We start from the raw sequence: 21,248 nt of genomic DNA, 5'->3' as shown, positions 1-21,248 counted from the left end.
ATCCTAATACCTTACATAAATTGATATAAAGAATATATCGGTTTTCGTTATTAACTTGTATTTTATTACCTATTAAGATTTTTTTAAGTTTAAAATATAAATGTTGCATAAATATTAAATGCTTGATAGGAATAAAAAAGTTTATGCTCATTCTCTATCTGTAAAACGGAATGGTTTCATAACAAATGTAATTAAAACAATATTGCAAAAAAACATTGTAAATGCCATTGCCGAATTTATTGGATATATTTTTAAGCACTTAAGTCATTGTAATATTTTGAATTTATAATAAAGTTCAGTATATATAATGACACAAGACTACGTAACATTAAATTTAATTTGCTTTGACAATTCAAAATTTTATCAAATATTCACATACAAATGAAAAAACAAGAAATATGTTAACATGTTCTGCCAACACTTTGATGTTGGGATGCTATCAATGCAATTAATAAATAATGCAAAATAGCAACACTTTCTTATACGAGGAGTGTTGCCATTTTTGTTTATTTTTTTTTTAATCAGAATTAGTTTTGGAAAAATCATTGTAATATTTTAAGCTTACTTTTAAATGTATCGTTATCGATGTCGTTATCGTGTCGTTTTATTAACGCGTATACTTTAAGAGATACTAGAAGTTGTTAAATAAGGTACATATATTATAATTGATGATAATATCAAATGTTTTTAATTATGATTTTTTACACTATAAACCTTACTTAAGGTGTAATACCTATGAGGTAAATAATTTATATGAAGTTTAATAAATCATTACTTTGTAAGTTGTGAATGTTTTTATATTATCTCATAAGAGGGCAAACGAGCAATCATAGCGAAATATCAAGTGATCAATGTTCTTGGGAATCCTCAACACCTTCGTGTTAGAGACAGCCGGGAACATGCCTTCTGTAGTTTTAGTATACAGGTTTACATCTACAAATAATAAAAAATAGTCCCTTGAAAATAAACAAGCTACATTTTGCGATTCATAAAAAAATTGTATAATTTTACACGGCTAAAAATTTGCTTTAGGAAGCAAAATGCCATTTTATATATAATCTACGGAGTAATGAAAAGTCTTGACGAGGATGTCAAGTTGACATTTCAGTCTGCTGGAAAATGTCAATTCAACTGTCATTATGTGCGCTTCATAATTTTTAACGTTTATTTTCGTTTCAGTTTAGATATCTAGGACTTTAAGAACTTCACAATAAAACAATTTACCAAACAAATACATTATTTTAATACATATATTATAATTTAAAGTGTTACTTATGATTCTTCTACTTCGGGTATACCTCGTTATGTAAACACAAATGTTCGATGATGAATTAACAAACAGTAATAAAGAACTGTTTTGTAATATATTTAAAAAGGCAAAGTCAACTAAAAAAAGAAAAGATCTTGCAAAGTACAATTTTGTAAGGAATGTTTTTACCGAGACTAAGGTTTTGCAAGGAAACTATGATGTTAGTCGCAAATTTTTCTACCAAGCCTACGTCATCAGAGGTTCTTACTGCTTATTTGACACAGTGTAAAGAACCTCCATGGACTTCCTACTTCGTGAAGGTAATATTTTAAGTTTCCAGTGCTCTGGCATCTGTAATACGCAGTAATCTCTGTTTCTCTAAGCAGCAATGACGGGATAGTAAGACAGTCCAAATGTGGAAGTTGAAACTCATGGAAATATAGTTTTTATACATTATTAAAATGAATATAAGTCTGACTAAATAATTTAAACATTTTTTTAGTACAGTAGTGTAAAAGATGATCAATTTGGCAAGTCAAACTTTAATTGGCAAGTTGATAGATCCAACTATCAAATATTAAGAACAGGATGTTATCCATTCATAAAGTATCATTGTTCAAGAAAAGAAGCAGAAGATTTAGAGGCATCTGACAAATTTATGAGGATTATTAAAGTTGTTAATCTAGGTAAATACTTAATTTAATTTTATTGAATAATTTAATTGCTATATCTGCCTTATTTAGTAGTATTCAAGTGGATTTAAGATTTCTTAGTGTAGATTTAGCATGATATATCTTCCCTAACTGCTAAATTATAAAAAGATTAGTTACTCTGTGGCAGCGGATCAATGTTGTTAAAAATATATAAATGTTAAATCTTTTCAACTCCAATTCAAGAGGGTTAATGTTTTTATGTATTCATAAGTCTGTGAGTTTGTGTCTATGTGAGTTTTTTGTGATGGCCTAGTGCCTTTTTTGACTGATTTTTATAAGTAATTTGATATGTCTTCTTCTCTGGAGTGTCAACTTTACAATCAGGATGTTTTTTGTATCAAATTGAGTTATTAAATTACTTTTTTAGGTATACCATGTCTGTTGTATGGCTTGGCAGCTATAATTTTAATTCATCACTCCGAGATTGTCTACACTAGTAAGGGCCAGGTTACAATATATTTTTTGTTGGAAGAACACAAAGGATCATTACACTAATGTATGTGTGTGTGGAAATAATACAATTCTTAGTTTAGGTTAATTTATTTATGTGCAATAATTATAATAGATTTGTAAGTAATACATATTAAAAATTAAGTTGTTTTTTTTAACCATGCTTCAATATTTTATACAAAAAGCACAAATAAATTTGTTTTAAAAAAATCAAATTGAGAGTTTTTAATTTATCACTTTACTTGTACAGAGTACTAAAAATATCTGTCATCATGAATATCTTGGTATTATGTAAGTTGACATAAAACATTAAAGCAGTGATAAAGAGTGTCATCAAAAATTGTTTTGCTATTGAATGCAGTTAGTTCAAAGTTCATGTTTACTGCTAATCGAAGTTTTTCTTAGTCATACTGTCTCAACAAATTGTAATAAGAATATGACGAGCTCATTATCTGAAATTAAAAAGATTTAATTTTTAATGAGAGACTTAAATTACAATTATAAAACAAACATTTACGTTTGTAATTAGCTGCGTTTCTTCACATGGGGGCTTTCAACGACCGGAGGAACGGGCTTAGAGGTATGGCCTTACAATGTCGCGCAGGTATTCAAATTATGTTTTGGACAGCGTTTCTTTCCATATTATCGTATTTCGCCGTCGTAACCTGTGAATCACATTGTAATGACTTACCGATGAAAATGTTTCCAGCTCTAATTTAGGTAGACCCGTGAATTTTATAGTAACAGGCTGTTGTGCTCTCACGATTAATATAATGAAATCGGAACGTAACAACTGTCCCAACGGGGTTTCCTGCCAACCGCAGCGCCAGCAAGCTTCTCCGACCGCAAAAGCCTAGAATTTATGTGATGACAATATTTATATTAATACTCTTTTTTGTCAAAGATTATGACAAGGATGACGATATGTTTTATACAGATTTGTTTTCTCAGAAACTCACGGTAAGTCTGTAAGATAGACTTTTTGTCCTATTTTTTTTAATTAAAAGTAAGTTCTAATTTAACTTGTTTTTTTTTATTATGCTTGTTCGATTTTATTATTGCTCGTACATTAATATATTTGTAAAATTTTTATTATTCCTGTAGACCTATTGTTGGCTGTAATTCTATAAATTTAACCTAAAATATAAAACTAGTTCTTGGTCTTGTAGACGAAACACACGAAACAGGAAGCGTCAAAGTTGTGTATGTAAATTTAATCGTATAACTGTCCCAATCGAAATTTTATGGTAATACCCAATATTTTCGGAATTTAATAAGAATTTTTGAATGAGCACGAAAAAAAAATGGAAAAATTTCAAAATACATAACTTATAGTTTGAATAATTTATGTAAATTTTTACAAAGGTCAAATAATGTTCACACAGAACAGATATCTATTTGAAATATAATACGAAAAAGGAACAATAAGCAATCGGCTAATAATCCGTATTTCCTTTACGACAGATTTCAATAAGATTAGTATTGACGAGATAAATATATATATATATATTTTATTTTATTTATTTATTTATTTAAAAACTGCATAGCATCATTACAGTATACAACCAATTTGACACTATACACACTTTACATAACAGTTTCCACGATAACATATTTTATAATAACAGTAAATAACACATAACAATGATAAATAAAAAGAAAAATACATAGATAAACAGTGCAAGAATATATAAACAAGTAACTAAACATCAATATTCAAACGTCTTCCACACATCTGTACGCAGCCTCTGTGAATTTCGACTCGCTGCAACTAAATAAATCTATATCTCTAGATATGATATTGAGAAGCCGTATAGCCCGCACTATAGAAGCATTTTCCAATAACTTCGTCCTAGCGGTGGGCTCGAGAAACAATGGCGGGCGGCGGCGCACCTGAACCACGCAGTCAGGGACACGCAGCCGCAGCGCTGCAAGCACGGCTGGCTGGCACACCGCGCCGCGCAGGACGCGCCATACGCCGCGCACGAGGGCCACTTCCCTACGCACTCGCAACGTGCTGTATCCGACCATGCCATTCACAAATAAACTCGGGTACATTAACGGGAAGCAAGGATAAACTCCGTACTGTTTGTAATACAGGAACCGCGTAAACTTATTTTGAATTCTTTCTACCATCAGACTATATTTTTTTTCATGGGGACTCCATATGGAACTACTCGTTTCTAGATGACTCCTAACTAATGCGTTATATAAAACTTTTATTACCAGCGCATTTTCAAAATTCTTACATTGCCTAATAATAAAACCGAGATTTCTAAACGATTTCCTACAGATATTCGCAATGTGGTTTCGGAAGTTCAATTCCTCGACCATCTCGACTCCCAAATCACGGACGTGAGATACGCGCGGGACGAGGGTCGTATCCAGCACGTAGGGATGGTGCAGTGGCGCGCGCGCTCGACTATACGATATCACACAGCATTTGTTCGCGTTGAAGAACAACTTGTTGTCCTTACTCCACTGCAACACGCTGTTAATGTCCCGCTGCAATCGCAAGCAGTCGTCACCATTTTTTATAACTAAAAAAAGTTTTAAATCGTCCGCATACAATAAACACTGTGCGTGATTTACTATTGACGGAAGGTCATTAATCATTAAAATAAACTCTAACGGACCGAGATTACTGCCTTGACTTATTCCGGAATAAGTATAATATGGCGCAGAAAAGTAACCCTCGTACTCGACGTACTGTCTGCGCTCTTTTAGGTAATTAGCAAAAAAGTTTAGTAAACTGGGAGTGAACCCAAACGCAGCAAATTTAATTAATAATATATCGTTGTCTACGGTATCAAATGCGCGGCGAAAGTCAAAATACGCAGTGTCGACCTGTCTTCCGGCGTCCACGGCAGGCGCTAGTTCCGATACGAAGGACAACAAGTTACTCTCCGTGTTTCGACCCTTACGGAAGCCGTGCTGCGCGTCCGATAGCCGGGAATTCACCTGCGAACAAATGCTGCTGTGTATTACCGTCTCGAATACTTTAGCAACCGCCGATAGTATCGCTACAGGTCTATGATCGCATAGTTCCGTTCCTGATTCTTTTTTTGGAACCGGAATTACGCGGGTAATTTTCCATCTATCCGGATAGCGTTCTTCTTTTAAGTATAAATTAAAAATATGCCAAAGGGGCATCTCAAATGATAGGCGACAATCTTTAATTATGAAAGGCGGTACGCCGTCCGGGCCTACCGATTGTTTGGGCTTGAGGCGGACGAGCGCTGCGCGCACATCGCGCTCGCTCACCTGGCCTATATGAACGCGCGCCGAGTCCGCGCCGGACGGCGCCAGCGCCGCCGTCCGCTCAGCCGACCGTGGGTCTAAGTTCGGCGGCTTGGAGCTATATACCGAATGAAAGTACTCCGCAAAATATTTCGCACTATCTTCTTTTTTCACTTCCACCCCCCCTTTAGTAACTCGACTGTTGTTAGAATTAATCCGTTTATTTTTAACGAAGTTCCAAAACGATTTTGGATCATTTTTTAAATTTAGTTGCAGATTTTGCAGATATAATTTATACGCGCCTTCGATCATATTTTTTACTAAAGCCCGATAGTGAGAAAATACTCGATAGTCCGCTTGCGATTTAGTTCTTTTGTATATTTTATGTAACCTCCACTTTTTTTCAATATGTTTAATTAATTCGGCCGTGTACCATGTCGGATAATTACATTTTGAATTTGTTTTACCCCGATTACAAAGTTTTCTCGGTGTAGACGAGTCAATCATTTGGTTTACCACATTATAGAAATATGTCAACGCGGCGTCGGCATCGTTTATTTCATATAACGGACTCCAATCATACTTTTCAAATAGACTATATAATTGAAAAAAAATTACATCTTTTAAAATTCCATCTAATATTTCCAACTGAACCGTTATCATTCGAATTGCATTCGGCGTCTCCAAGCCCAGAGTTAGAGCGGTGGGTGCGCTCCCCCCTCTGCCGCAATTCCAGCAGCAGAGGGGGGTGCTGCACGTCAACGTCCACCACGGGGTCGTCACACAAAAATACTCTCAAATCACATTCGGCAAGGGTCGTCAATACCAAATCCAAAGTTCTATCGTTAATGTTAATGAAATTATTTACCTGCCGGAATCCACAATAGGCTGCAACATACTCACAATGATGCTGTATCTCTTGTGTGGAAGACGGCATGTTAAAATCTCCAATCACTAACACTTTATCGTATTCCGAACATTTAGATTCAAGTATATGAAACAAATGACTATATTCTTGCACACTCGATTTGGGGGGAATATACACAACACAACACAAAAACAAAAATTTTTGACGAAGTGATACGGTAGCACAAACTATTTCAAATAAGGCCGTATCCACACTATCGACTTGAACACGTTTTAGTTCCAACCGCGACGATGCAGCAATCAGTGTTCCGCCTTGTTTCCGTCCATCGGCTCGATCACATCTTAACACTGTGTAACCTGCGGGAAAAATTTCTCCATCCGCTATGGAGTTATTTAGACCCGTCTCTGTTATAGTAAACAAGTCGCACGAATTGTTCAAAATATTCGTGTAAAATGCTGACGTCTTCGTTCGGAGTCCTCTCACGTTTTGATAGTATATTAATATCGAATTATTTTTGGTTACTCTCCTTTCCCGTAGATCTTTGTTGGTTTCGAAACCACACCCATTCATTGAACTTGGCATTAACTGGCCAGCAATCACAACAATTGATTTTTCCGTACAATGATTCCGGAACTCCAACCTTGAAAGACGCATAATCTCTTTTAGTTCTTGGTATTATCTTCTCAACTTTAATATCTTTGGAGCCACATACAGTTTCAACATGTTCGGTTATGGCCTCACTCGTTGTGTCTGGATGAAGAGACCAGATATGTAAAAATTTCTTTTTTTCGACCGCCAGAATAGAAGACATCACGCTATTACCACCCCGTTGAACAATTTTGGTTTGCAAATTATTTGATGATGTCTTCTTAGAAACTGTCTGCCATTCCGAAACTATTGGGGATTGATTATTATTTAAGTCATCCGTAGATTTATCCTTGGGAGCATCCGCAGTATTTAATCGCTTCGGCTCCTGCACGCACGATGTGATCAAGCCCTTAGATTCAATGCGCTGCGCGGCGCGGCGAGCGCGGGTAACCGGCCCCGCTTCCCCCGAGCCTGCAGCTGTCTCTGTTGCGCTCGGCGACGTAGTTGCACTAGACGGCGCTGCTGTCCCCTTCTTCGTGCCGTCCGCGACCGCAGCAAGCTTGTCCACTTTAATTAATAAATTCGCGATTACCCTCTTCTGTTCACTAATTATTACAAAATTTTTTTCAATCAGCTGTTTTTGATCGTCTATTTTCTTAGTTTGCGCTTTAATCGCGACTGCTTGCTCGTTGATTTTTGTTACCAACATTGCCACAGTCTTCGATAAATCACGTAAAGTAGTTTGCAAGTCAGAAGGAGACATTTTTCCTGAAAAACCGAATAAAATAAACGGACACAAGTGACTCGTGTTTGCGCGCGCGCGGTACATATATATGTATAGAGGTATAAAAATAACAAGCTTAGTGATTTCAAAAAAGCCTTTTATTGCGTATTCTTTTAATGAAACGGATGAAATGTATTAAAAAAAGTGTTTGGACAGTGGGCGACTATAAATAAACATTATTGTAAAGTTCATACGATATATTAGAAATTATCTATACTTACCTGATTCCTTATTAATGTCCCCAAAAAGCAAGGTATCCAAAGCTGAATACTGGCGGCGAGGCACAGTAATATAAATAAAAAATGAATTTTGCCCTGCTCCAAATACTGTAATAAAAATTAAAGACCAACTAAAATACTTCTATTTCTAAATATTTAAACGTACCAAGGGCTCCAAAGTAGTTTTAGGTATCTTACTTAATATTATAAATACTAATCTTTGGATGTATATTAGGGATCTCCAGAACTGCTGCATAGATCTCGCTAAAATTTGGTATATATTATTTAGAACATAGCCTGGAAGAACATATAGGTTACTAAGTTGTTATTCCGCCCGGACGTAGACGCGGGCGACAGTTAGTAGTTGCATATATTTTAGCTTTTTAACTTACATCTGCGATTTGGTATGCCATTAAACAAATGGCGATAGAGCTAACCGATACTTGAAATACTAACGGCGGTCCATATACTGATGAAATTAACTCCACAGATCTGCAAATCATATTTTAAATATTTTTATTCCTTTTAAATACTTTAGAATAGATTCAAATATATATTAATGTCTTAAAATGCTACAGCTCCTTGCTTTTCTTTCAAATTCACTCATTATAAGGCGTCAAAATTACCTTAAAATACGAAATTCCATTTTGATTATAAACAATGTCCGCAAACTCTTGAACTTTGCGTTCAATCAAATATTGCTTGTCTTTTTAGAAGTGTGCAGGTTTAAAAATTATATTTAAAGATAAACTAAATGTATTCTGGATGTGCATGTTTTGATGAAAGAGCAAAAGCTAGTAGCTTGTCTACCTAAAAACAGATAAATGCCAATTGACGATTCTCTTCATACGACGATTAAGCTCCATTTGCACTGCGACTCGGCGCGGATGATAACGCGACAGCTTTACTACTGTCTCGTCCAGATCATTAAATATAACCTCAAAGTCCAAAAAAATCATATCCATCACGTAATAGTAATGTAGAAGTGTATGGAACATTATATAAACGTACACTGAAATAAAAAAAAACATACAGACGAATTGAGAACTTCCTCCTTTTTGAAGTCGGTTAACAAAAGAGGAGTCTCAGTTCGCGCGTTTTTCGTTGCGTTATTCTCGTCCAAAAACAGTATAACTTCAAAAACAATTTATAAAAGCGAATAAAGTTGTGTTGTGTTATGGTGTCAATGATCTCAAACTTAGAATTTGAAAAGGCATTGGCATCAAATAAAAGAGATAAACATATAAAGGCATTGACCGATACAAAAGGGATTTTTGCATTTCTTTGTTTCTTTACGGTTGTTTCCCGCTACATACTCGTAAGTGCCGTTTTTTTCCTTTTTGGCGACATTTAAACGGCATTCTGAATATCGCACATGTTTACTTAAAGGTTATCGTCAAAGTTGTGATGAGTTTTTATTAACAAAATTTTCCTTTCTTGGCCTATTACTTACAATAAAATTTTACTTAGGAAAGAAGACATACGATTGCCGCGAAACCATGGGCCATCAGATTTACACCAAAATTGCTAATTTAGTTTTTAAAATCATCTCATCAATTTTTTAACTACTTACCGCAAAAAGTTTGTATGAAATTAAAACAAACGATAATTTCTAGTATCAAGAATATTTCGTAATTCGGTGTCCTGTAGGGATCATCGTTGGGTAGCCACATTGGGAAAGGAAGTGGGCGTACTGTGTGCTCGTCTTGTGTCACGAACAAGCTCTGATACATGAGCGCGAGCAAGCACGTCACCACGAACAAGCTCGCCACCGAGGTCGTGAATATGAACCACGCGTAACATAGTTGCCAAATCAATAGCTGACCTTGGAGGAAGAGAGATCTGAAAAAAAACTTTTAATATCCAACGTAGGTGACTGACAACTTAATAATTTCCGCATTACTATTTTTAATTAGTGGACTGAAAAGCTAATAATTTCGACATAAGTATGTGTACTTTGCTAATAAAAAAGTTTTTGAAATACATATAACATTAGTAAGGTAATGTAAACTGCTTAATGACCTTTCCAGACAACGATATGTTACCGTAAATACAGGTTTGTGTACTGTTAATTAAAAGACATTTTATCCTTTGTCTCGGATATTGAATCTTGTGCGAATAATTATATTTCTTTTCCTTTATTTACATGAATACACGGAAGGTTCGCATTATCTATACATCTGTTTATATAAATAAAATTGGAGTGTATGTTTGTAATATTGAAAGAACTGTTTTTTGCTAAATATATATGAATAAACGGTACATACACCATAATATTTTTTTTTTATCATTTTTGTCTGTCTGTCTGTTCGTACTGACTAATCTCTGAAATGGATGGACCGTTTTTGACGGGACTTTTATTGGCAGATAGCTGATGTAATTAGGAGTAATTTAGGCTACGTGTATTTTAGAAAAAATATTTTTATTTTATAAAAATAAGATAAACAAAGACAGTATTTCACGCGAACGAAGTCGCGGGCGTACTTGTTAATAAGAAGGCTCAGTTTCCAGAGACAGAGGAAGGTGTAGACGGACTAAATATTTTTTTTACTCTTGTAATGATTGAGATATACTTAAATGATAAAGGCGCTAAATGTTAATTGACTACGCCATGTTAAGTGTATTCTGCAGTTTCTTAATAAAAATACACTTTGACTTGTTTTATGTTTACTTAAAGACGTTGTCCTCATTGAAATAAAGGCACAAAATGATAAACAAGCCTTATTATAAAATAAAAATAAATAAAATAACATTTGATCCTTTCACTTTTACAATATAATTAACAAAAATAATTATAAAGACATAATAACATAACAATTAATAAGAAAAAACACTATATCTTATCTTACTAATATAAATGCGAATGTATAGATGGAGGGATGTTTGTATTACGAGAGTACGCATACTCTAATATTTAGGATTGATGGATGAACTCAACCGTTCAGGAGGTTCTAACGATCTCGAGAATCTCGGCGAAATTTGTTATAGACATAGAGTCTGGAAGAACACATGCGTATGATCCCAGAAAAATCGGTATGTAAATGTAAACGGTTACCTTGGGATACGTTTGATTTATATATTTACTCGATATATACGCAACTTTGACAAGAACTCATATAGAACATAGTCACGAGTAGGTAAAACGCATAGTAAGATTAATACATATTTTTAAACTTTTATCTCTTTGACGAAAAAATAACGACAATGTGAGTTAATTTGATACTGGCGAAATACACAGCTATTTGCATTAAAATAATATTGATAAACTTATAATAATGCCGTCATTTTAGTTCAACTATCTCGTTAAATTCTGATTAAATTATTGTTATGAAAACAATTACTGTTATATAATATCACCGACAATATTTCACATTTACGCGACCTAATTGCATCAAGTTTTATTTTGATAATATTGCAATAACATAACTTTTTAATAATATTCATAAGAAACGGGATTTTTACGACTGAGCTCTTTGAACTCACGATATTTTGGCATACTTGCATGCGGCCATGATTACAGGTTGACACATCAGATCACACACACAACTCAATAGTAAAAACCATGAAAGTTTAAAGTTATATAACCGGCCGCGAATCCGTCCACACCGAATCAAAAAAAAAATCTTAATAAGTAGCCAATGTGGTTTTTCATACTATGTCTTACATCTATGCCAAGTTTCAGCGAGATCCGTTCAGTCGTTTTGGGGATAGGTACCTTCAAACAAACATCCATCCACCTAAACATTCGCATTTATAATATTAGTAAGATTTTTTAGCAAACTTACTTATATCTGGGTTCCATAGTCCGTACGTATATAAAATCTCTGTCCAAACATTCCAAAAGCTTCATTACTTTTGATTTGTTAAGTAATACGCTAATATTTACGATAGGTATTGAACTGATGATGATGAAATAACAAAGGGATTCAGTAGCGAACGCGTAGTCCTTTATTGCTATGCCATGCTTCATAAAAATAATTTCAAATGTCAAAGCCATTATTGTGAGAGAATTATAAATGAAAGGCCAGATAAATCTGAAAAAAAAAACAACCGAAACTTATTAGAAAGTTTTTATTTCGATAATCAAAACAGATATATTATAAAAAAAAACATGTTAATTATATTTAAATATATGTCAATATTTGGTGATTTTGGACGTATCGCAATTTTGTGAAATTAATTTACACATTCTAGTAATAATTTTACTCAAATGAAAAAAGAGATATGTTTGTGATACTAAATCTGCATTATTTTTTTTTATTGAATTTGTCATAGTTACCTTAGTTTGGAATCTGTGTTGTTAAAGAAAATACCATTAATAGCGAGAAAAAATTTAAGTTGCGGATGAAATTTATATAGGTCTATAGATGGATCATCAAAATCAAAATTACGACGAGTAAAAAAATTATTTAAAGATTGTAAAGACCACATTTTAAACACGTCGTAGCCCCAGGACAAATATAAGAAAAACAATTGATAATTCGATCGACAATAAGTATGAACTTTTTTAACTATAAAAAAGGGTCTTGACAGACAGACGGACGGACAACAAAGTGTTCCTATAAGGGTTCCGTTTTTGCCTATAAGATACGGAACCCTAAAAATATGTTTGTACTGTGTATTTTGAAAATATAATAATTAGTACAAAAACCATTAAATATCTCTTTTACTTATAATTTTATTTTATAGCTACATGTCTTTATTATTCTAAAGAAAATAGGAACGTCTTTGATTTTTTTTTGTAGTTTTTATCAAGTAGGTCTGGCGAAAAAACCTAGTTAAAGAAAAAATATCATTCATTAAGTAATTACGAACAGTAATTGACTACCAATCACTTAAAATATAGTTCTTATGATAATTAGTGTACCTAATATGCAGTTGTAGGATTATTAATGAACTTAATTATCTAATTCCACTGGTTTTTGCATGAATTATATAAAAAAAGAACATCATTTATAATTCAAATTAAAATTCAACTAATCATTGGTTTTTGAGACCATAATCTCTTTATAAAACATATCTTCATCCTTGTCATCTTTGACAATACAGATAACAATATGTTTTAAACTGGAACTTTCATTTCATAAACCCACGATAAATCCCTTTGTAAAAATTAGAAATTAAAAAAAAAAAAAACTTTTTTTTTCATGGAGGTGACAGTACAAGAAATAAGCTCATTATAAATAAGAGAATTCAAAGAGGGTACGCTGCCAGTATCTTCGGAACCTTACCTAAAGGGACTCCTTTTAATAATATATTTTAGTTAATTATTCGTTTATAATATTTTATTTAATATCCTAGATTTAAAACTTATGTATAAATTCAGTTTAAAATGTAATAAGAGAATGTTTCAACAGTGCGAACCCAAGATTAGACACCAATAATTATCGCGTTTTTTTATATTTAGAAACATTACATAACTCCAAGAACGTTCAATTAACAGAATATACTACTTTATAAGAGTAGAATATAATACAGGCCAATAACCGCAATAGAGACCGTGTTCTTACGCTGGGTTTACATTGTCAAAATATCTGTACAAAAAAATATAATTCATCTCTGTTTTTTAAAGGTTAAATAGGATGGAAATATATGCAATAAAACCTCATATTTATAGTTATTATCAAACTTGTTAGTCAAATAATCCTTCATAATATTTATCAATACTTAAAAATAATATTTAGGTTTGAATCATAAACCGATATCTTAAAAATATTAATAAAAAATTGAAAAAAAAGCGCTCAGATTCGTGTAATTAAATTAATTAGTAAATTATGTCGTGTAAAGTTGGATTTTTACTATCGTCCCACAGATAAAACATAATATTGTCATCTCACACAGTCTTTTAATAATATAGAGGAGAAAAAGTTTTAAAGTGTCGAATTTAATAGAAATAGATTTGGTAACGTTAATTACTAATCATTACTTTTTATTAATTAACGTTACCAAATCTATTACAAACAAAAAGTTTAATTATAATGTTTTACAAAGATAAGTCCAATGTAAACTGGTCAACATAATATTATTCTCATTATAACAAAACTATTGATAACGCTACGACAGACCTACAGAAATATATCTCAGTTACAATAAAATGAATCTGACGACGTAATTATTTGCTACTAGTTTGTTGTAAGCACTTCGCTGTGCAGCACTTCGGTCAAGATGATCGGAGTAATTGTTCTTATTATATTATTAGGTGTCGCAGCTGTGAATCTCTACAAAAATGCTTATAAAAAACCAACTAATTTCCCGCCAGGTAAGAATTTTTATAATATAATACTTTAGATCTTCTAAAAATCTTAAAAATTTGTAATAAGAACGAAGAATATTTTTATTATGTTTATCCCAAATACCTTTCTAAATCATTGGATAGATTTTGATGAAACTTTGATACCTTGCTTTGAAGATGTCAGAGAAGCCTTTATACTCTATAAAACTGAAATATCGCTTGCTCTATGCCACAATATAATATCTTTTTCCAAGTTTAAAATTTTCCAACTTCAAATTTTTTTACCTCAATGAAGTTCTACAAATTATTGTGAAGATTTTGGCCATCTCTTCAGAGATGAAGATGAGAGAATCTTCAGATTTAAACCTAAAATGACATTCGCCTTACTTAATCTATATATATAAAAGAAAGTTATGTTAGTTACACTATTTATAACTCAAGAACGGCTTTACCGATATGGCTGAAAATTGGTGAGGAGGTAGCTTAGAGCCCGGAGACAGACATAGAATACTATTTATTCGTTTTTTTTCGAATTTTTGCCTTGAAGAGCTGCTTTTTATTTAACTTACTAATATTATAAATGCGAATATTTAGATGGATAGATAGGTGTTTGAAGATATCTCTAGAACGGCTGAACGGGTCTCGATTAAATTAGGCATACGTATAGAACATAGTCTGAAAGAACACATAGGCTTCACTAATTAAGTTTTTTTATATATCCACGCGGACGGAGTCGCGGGCGACAGCTAATTTGAAAAATATCAGCAAGAATTTCTTGTGATTTTCAAACAAAATATATGAAAATTGAATAAAAATGAATAAAAGGCAAAATTACTAATGATTTTATTAAAATCACAAATATTACATAATGTCTATGGCCGTGGGTTTTAAATGAAAATTCTTGACTAGTAGAATACCTTGGTTATTATAAAATGAAAAGTATACAGACAAAAAAAAGATAAAAAAAATTGTTGGTGTTTACCTAATTAAAAATAGATTTAAAACTTTATCGTTCCCAAATATTTTATCGATAACTTAAGGTCAAACGGCATTTCTTATATAAATATACGCTGGCAAAATACAATAAGAATTCTTTTTTTATTATCAGTTATCTATGTCGTAGGTCGAATAAGATTTGTGATGTTATTGTACCGACACGTGACTTCAAACGAGACTTGCTCTGCAAACGATAGCATGTAACGCGACATGATACGACCAGTATCATCATCACGTGGCCTGCGTCAATCCACAGCTGGTCATAGGCTGTCCCGTATCATCATCATTAACATGCCCTTATCCCTAGGTCGGTACAGGATGTACTACTCCTTCCTACATCTCTATCAGCCGTCATATGAGTCGAAATGTGTTACGGTCTAATTTTTCTTTTACGGTCGAATTTCCAACGTTAAGGAAATAAAGTCAAGGTTTAGGTAGTAGATGTTGAAAATAATTTTATTTTACAACTTATTACTAGAATTTTTAACTATATGTGTACTTTAACTTTTTTAGGGCCGCCCAGCCTGCCGGTATACGGCGCGTACTGGTTGGTTTTAGCAAAGGCATACAACAATTTGGCCGCCGCGTGCATTAAATATTCCAATGAGTACAAGTCTAAGGTGATCGGAATGTTGCTTGGAGCGTTCCCGGTGGTTGTCGTCAACGATCCTTATTTACTCAAAGAAGTACTTAATCGCGAGGAATTCGATGGACGAACTGACATCATACTTGGCAGACTGAGATCTTATTGGAAAAAGCTTGGTAAGCGTTTTAATTCTGGTTTGTACACTAATTGTAACAAAAAGTCACTCCAAACGGACACATCTTAATGAGAAAAAGTTTGTCTAGAGCGAAACGTCTTATACGTATCTTGTCATTGATTTCTTACGTTTGCTTTTTTATATTATAGGTTAGCATTGATCATGATGATTTGGCTTTATATTGTCTTTTCCCTGTCTTGTCTTAGCTAGAGTACATTGATGAACAAGGTGAACCTCGGTTGGATTAAACGATTGTTTTTATGCAATTATATTTGTATATTGTAGGCATATTCTTCACGGATGGCTACTTCTGGCACGTACAGAGAAGGTTTACGCTCCGTTATATGAGGGACTATGGTTTTGGCAGACGTGACGAATCCTTGGAATCAACTGTCGCGCATGAGGTCAAGGAAATGATTGATATGGCTACCAACGGACCAAAGTATCCAGCTGAACATGTAAGAAACAATACTAAAATATCTTTAAGAATAATCGAACTCGGAGATTGGTTAGCGTAAGTCCTAAAAAACTCGAAGCGATTCGGATTTTATGTAACGTACAATTAATTTACTACTGATAATGAGTGATTTGTGATTGTAACAATTTTGTACATATCTGGGTACGATATCAGAGTTGATTTATAAAAACGGGATTTTCCCTATTTGACGATAAACGTGAAATGAATTGATTAACTGATGATATAATGATGTGCGTGCATAAATTGCACGCAGTTCAAAAAACATCGTAATCACAAATAAAATAACTATAATTTCCGGAAAAAGTACTTGGAACAAGGTTCCCTCCTTATAATCAAGCCTTTTGGGGGACCAAAAATAAAATAAAATTCAAAGTTTCTTTATTGAGGAATAAACAAGTACAATATGTCACTTACGCCCGTCCGCGTTGAATTAAAGAAAAAACTTAATTAGTAGTATGTGTTCTTTCAGACTATGTTCTACATCCATCTATCCATCGACTTTCACATTCGCATTTATATTAGTAAGATTATTTACTCTAATGATCAACCCTTTAAATCGCCCCGCCTCAGTTACAGGCTGAATGATTAAGAGTTTATGTGGCAATACGACCAAAATTATTTGGTGATATAATATTATATTTACTTATTACTAAATAATTTCTTTGTTTGTCAGGACTTGGTGAAAGGCGACCAGATATATCTGCCTCATTTCTTCGCGGTACCGTTCATGAATGGTTTAATACACGTGTTCACACGTGCTTGTGTGCCGAGGCAGGATTATCATATGTTGTGGACGACGGCCCGAGGTGCACTTAGATTCCAAAGGAGTTCCAATGACTTTGGCGCGGCCCTAAGTTTTACGCCATGGCTAAAGGATTTCTTACCAGGATACAGCGGTTACAAGGGTCTTAAAGAGGGAAATCAGTGCATTTTGGATTTATTTACGGTACCTTAGTATTTTTTTAATCAAATTGACCTTAATATCTTCAATAAATTTGTGTAATAAAATGATTGTTTATCTTTTAGAAAATAATAAAAGAGGCCTTAGAAACTCACGACAGTACATTTAACCGTCACTTTCTAGATGTGTACATTAGCAAAATGAAGGAGGAAATGATAGAGAAGAAGAGAACAACATACTCTGGTAACTAAGATTCTATGAATAGTCCGTAGATTATCTTAATTCTCACTAATATTATAAATGCGAATGTTTAGATGAATGGATGGATGTTTGTTTGAAGATATCTGCAGAACGGCTGAACGGATCCAGCTGAAATTTTACACAAACATAGAACACAGTCTGGAAGAACACATAGACTACTAATTAGGCATTGTTAATTCGATGAAGATGAAGTCGCGGACGTCAGCTACTATCTGCATAAGTTCTAGAAAGAGCAAAATTTCTCTTTCTGAACTCAAGTTCGAAATTTTATAAATTATTTGTTATTTCAGTTGATCAACTAGTGTTGGTATGCACGGATTACATGTTTCCAACGGCATCAGCTCTGCAATCAGTCCTCACTATACTTGTTGAACGTCTGCTACTGCAGCCTGAAGTACAAGACAAAATACACGAGGAGATAGATCGAGTTGTCGGCCGTGACAGGCTTCCTACGATAGATGACAGGAGCAAGTAAGATTTTGCAGTGATAATAACACGCCTTTGTAGCTATTACTGGCACTTCAAACAGAAATCAGCCAACAAATGATTAAAGTTTGGGATACAATCAAATATTGACTATATATTACTAGAGAAACAACTAATATTACTTATAGTAATTTCAAGCTAATTTCTAATTTAATTTCTCTTATAAATTACTTATCGAGACAAATACATTATTACGTCAATCATTTACGCATTTATTGATATCTTAATTGATAACAAAGATCATGCTTCTTTATGACTTTGACTTCCTTATACTTTGTATTATTATCAAGTGTCTCATTTGTTATTAAATTATTAAAACTTTCGTGAGACATTATACTAAACTGATATATAAACACGGCTAAACACTCACGTATATACGTCCGGTGGCGGCACCGACTAGTTTCGAGCCCATCGGAGGCCCTTCATCAGGAGTGAGCGACTGGCCGCGTCCGCGAAATACGTGAGTGTTTAGCCGTGTTTATATATCAGTTTTGTCTCATTTGTATTAAAAATGACAAGACACTATCATTTCGAATGCATACATAATTAGTAATAGGCGAAATATTTGCAAATATTTGTTATTTTTAGTAACAATAACAATCATTTGTTTATGAATTGTTTATTTTTGTCGGCAATACGTTTACATAGATGGATAGATGTTTGTTTGAAGGTATCTCTGGAACAGCTCAATGGATCTCGCTGAAATTTGGCATAGATGTAGAATATAGTATGAAAGAACACATAGGCTACTTATTAAGTTTTTTTTTTTATTTCCGTGCGGACCGAGTCGCGAGTGAGAGCTAGTTTTAAATATATTTGAGATCGTCGCATACTAATAACATGTAGGTTAGTGTAACCTTATCAGTTATTACAGTACAAATAACATTTTAATAGCCAAATTTAAATTACTTTCCAGTATGCCGTACACTGAGGCGTGTTTGAGAGAGATAATGAGAATCGAGACGCTGGTGCCTCTCGGCGTACCGCACCGCGCCATGGTCGACACCAAGCTGGACGGATATGACGTGCCTGAGGTATTTTGTTACTAACAGGGAGCCTAGCAGGAATATTTGTGACACGAACCTTCGTAACGTAATTGATGAAAAATGTCAAAATTTATATGAGATTTTAACAAAACAACGCTAACGCGTACTTTACAACGCGGTAAGGGCGCTGCACAATCTTACTAATACATACCGCGCGGACTTTTCCGACATCCATTACTTTATGAAAACTCTCTCACTTTCTTATAAGTATTCGTTTTGCATTACTGGTGGGCTGGTAATGTTTTTTGCGTATACAAGTCCATTCTATCTCGACATGCCTAAATAACTGAACCGTTCGAATCTTATTTTTTTTACCAAATATCACAGGGTTCTTATTGATTTCATTAAGTAGGTACCGTTAATAAACATAAATAATAGAGGGAATTCGTTATAAGAGAGTATTCGCAAAAGCAATCGAAAAACGACTACGTAGAATTATTTATATACAAATATTTGGAGCGACTCTAATTATTGGGTAAGGTTAAGTATGAAGAAATAAGCAATATTTCGTTTGCACAGGGCGCAATGGTCAGTCTCAACTTCGTGACACTGCACATGGACAAGGAAATATGGGGTGATCCTGAAAACTTCCGGCCCGAGAGGTTCATTGTCAACGGCCGCTTGCAGCTAAGTCAGGACAAGTCATTGCCTTTCGGTGCAGGTAAGGCCATAAATCAGACTGCAGACTGCAGACAGATTGCAGATGTTTATACGCAGCAGTCGCTTCGATATTACGGCGAATTCAGGTGGCCGCTCTCTAGTTTACCATCCTATGATATAATATAAAAAATACCGCGTTATATAATATAAATTGATTTTTATATTTATGATTATGATGATGATCGTGCTTGATTTACTTGTAAAGGTGGAGGATTATATAGATAACAACAGTATTTGATATTAGGAAACATCGTACAATATATTGTTTATTTAAATATTTTTTCGATTCCAGGTCGTCGACTCTGTGCAGGTGAGACGTACGCCCGGCAATCGTTGTTCCAGGTGTTCGCAGCTTTCATGCAGGCTTTCCACGTGTCTACGGCCGATGGCAAACCTTATAAACAGTTGGCTCCAAGAATACAAGGAATCATAACAACCATCCCTAATTATTGGGTACGCGTAACACCCAGGAAATAATTAAGGATATTCATAATACAAAGTGGAAGTCTTCATTTGAGTAATATATTATAAAGATTATATTATAAACGGTTATATAAAATAGTATTTAAACAGCCGAATATTGAAACGAATGATCGTGAGTTTCTGAGATATTTTTATCTCTATTTTTCCAAAAGATAATGACAGGGATGACGAAATGTTTTATATAGAGATTTTGGTTTCGAAAACGTTCAAACGGTGATTAATTTGTTCACTAGAAATAGGTAAGTTACTAAGTATATTTTAGGTTGTATTGTAGCTGTTTTTAAAGAGTTAAATTCTAATTTTATTTTATATCTTCCGCATTGTAATTAATAATACTATGATTCATTATATGTATACCTATAGATGTAGAGTTTATATATGTGTAACGTTTTATCATATATGAAGTTTAATCTTATAATCCTATAATTTAATCGTGTAAGACCATGTTCGAAATGTTATTTTTTTCTAGTGTACGTGACGCAAATGAATGACAAAGTAATGAAAAAAATTACCCAAATTTATTGATAAATTAAAAGTGAAATACTGCAATATTTGTTAAAATGTACATCACAATTTTATTTAAGAAAAACAAATTTAAACCCAAAACATTTTTATAAACACAATATTATGTTTAATTGTTGTTAAATTGTTAATTAATGTTTTAAAAATATCACTACTAAATATATTATAAATTAAATTATACTAAAAAGTAAGAAATAAAAATAAACAAAAGAAAAGAAGTGGTATTCGATTTACTTTTTTTATATAAATTGCGTAATTTAAACTGAGGAAATTTACTACAAAAACAGCCTCTTAAAACGGTCTTTAAACTTG

At 33.5% G+C, this 21,248-nt stretch overlaps 3 protein-coding genes across 4 annotated transcripts; 2 read left to right on the top strand and 1 right to left on the bottom strand.

Moving 5' to 3' along the window:
• Positions 1-1,948: 1,948 nt before the first annotated feature.
• On the top strand, positions 1,949-2,485 carry LOC106115559 (uncharacterized protein C15orf61 homolog). Its single transcript, XM_013308989.1, has 2 exons — positions 1,949-2,214; positions 2,322-2,485. Exons 1-2 carry the CDS (start codon positions 2,117-2,119, stop codon positions 2,455-2,457), a joined length of 234 nt encoding a protein of 77 aa, XP_013164443.1. The 5' UTR covers positions 1,949-2,116; the 3' UTR covers positions 2,458-2,485.
• Positions 2,486-2,581: 96 nt separating this feature from the next.
• LOC106116014 (odorant receptor 13a-like) lies at positions 2,582-12,545 on the bottom strand. 2 transcript variants are annotated; one of them, XM_013309716.1, is made up of 8 exons: positions 12,390-12,545; positions 11,896-12,144; positions 9,684-9,952; positions 8,921-9,122; positions 8,503-8,602; positions 8,114-8,218; positions 3,104-3,265; positions 2,582-2,864 (listed from the first exon to the last, which is right to left on the bottom strand). In XM_013309716.1, exons 1-8 carry the CDS (start codon positions 12,539-12,541, stop codon positions 2,814-2,816), a joined length of 1,290 nt encoding a protein of 429 aa, XP_013165170.1. In that variant the 5' UTR covers positions 12,542-12,545; the 3' UTR covers positions 2,582-2,813. The 2 variants fall into 2 exon arrangements, with proteins under 2 accessions (XP_013165170.1, XP_013165169.1); XM_013309715.1 differs by lacking the exon at positions 2,582-2,864 and having other exon boundaries at positions 3,023-3,265.
• A 1,608-nt stretch (positions 12,546-14,153) lies between these two features.
• Positions 14,154-20,814, top strand: LOC106115964 (probable cytochrome P450 304a1). Its single transcript, XM_013309630.1, has 9 exons — positions 14,154-14,369; positions 15,852-16,100; positions 16,385-16,557; positions 17,251-17,523; positions 17,604-17,721; positions 18,030-18,210; positions 19,142-19,259; positions 19,791-19,932; positions 20,224-20,814. The coding sequence occupies exons 1-9, from the start codon at positions 14,276-14,278 to the stop codon at positions 20,406-20,408; spliced, it is 1,533 nt and encodes a 510-aa protein (XP_013165084.1). The 5' UTR covers positions 14,154-14,275; the 3' UTR covers positions 20,409-20,814.
• The last annotated feature ends 434 nt before the right edge of the window (positions 20,815-21,248 follow it).

Source organism: Papilio xuthus, unplaced genomic scaffold (assembly GCF_000836235.2).
Source record: "Papilio xuthus unplaced genomic scaffold, Pxut_1.1 DF827777.1, whole genome shotgun sequence".
NCBI classification, from domain to species: domain Eukaryota; kingdom Metazoa; phylum Arthropoda; class Insecta; order Lepidoptera; family Papilionidae; genus Papilio; species Papilio xuthus.
Note: the sequence above shows the minus strand (reverse complement) of the source record. Positions and strands in the feature narration are given on the sequence as shown.

Excerpts from the sequence above, each read along its gene's own strand:
- LOC106115559 (XM_013308989.1), top strand. The coding sequence starts at position 2,117 with ATGTTAAATCTTTTCAACTCCAATTCAAGAGGGTTAATGTTTTTATGT. Across the intron at positions 2,215-2,321 it reads GAGTTTTTTGTGATGGCCTA|TTTTTTAGGTATACCATGTC; the intron begins GTGCCTTTTTTG and ends TTATTAAATTAC.
- LOC106116014 (XM_013309715.1), bottom strand. The coding sequence starts at position 12,541 with ATGTGGTCTTTACAATCTTTAAATAATTTTTTTACTCGTCGTAATTTT. Across the intron at positions 9,953-11,895 it reads ACTATGGAACCCAGATATAA|ATCTCTCTTCCTCCAAGGTC; the intron begins GTAAGTTTGCTA and ends GTTTTTTTTCAG. Across the intron at positions 8,603-8,920 it reads TGGCATTTATCTGTTTTTAG|ATCTGTGGAGTTAATTTCAT; the intron begins GTAGACAAGCTA and ends TATGATTTGCAG.
- LOC106115964 (XM_013309630.1), top strand. The coding sequence starts at position 14,276 with ATGATCGGAGTAATTGTTCTTATTATATTATTAGGTGTCGCAGCTGTG. Across the intron at positions 17,722-18,029 it reads GAAGAGAACAACATACTCTG|TTGATCAACTAGTGTTGGTA; the intron begins GTAACTAAGATT and ends TTGTTATTTCAG. Across the intron at positions 19,260-19,790 it reads ACGGATATGACGTGCCTGAG|GGCGCAATGGTCAGTCTCAA; the intron begins GTATTTTGTTAC and ends TCGTTTGCACAG.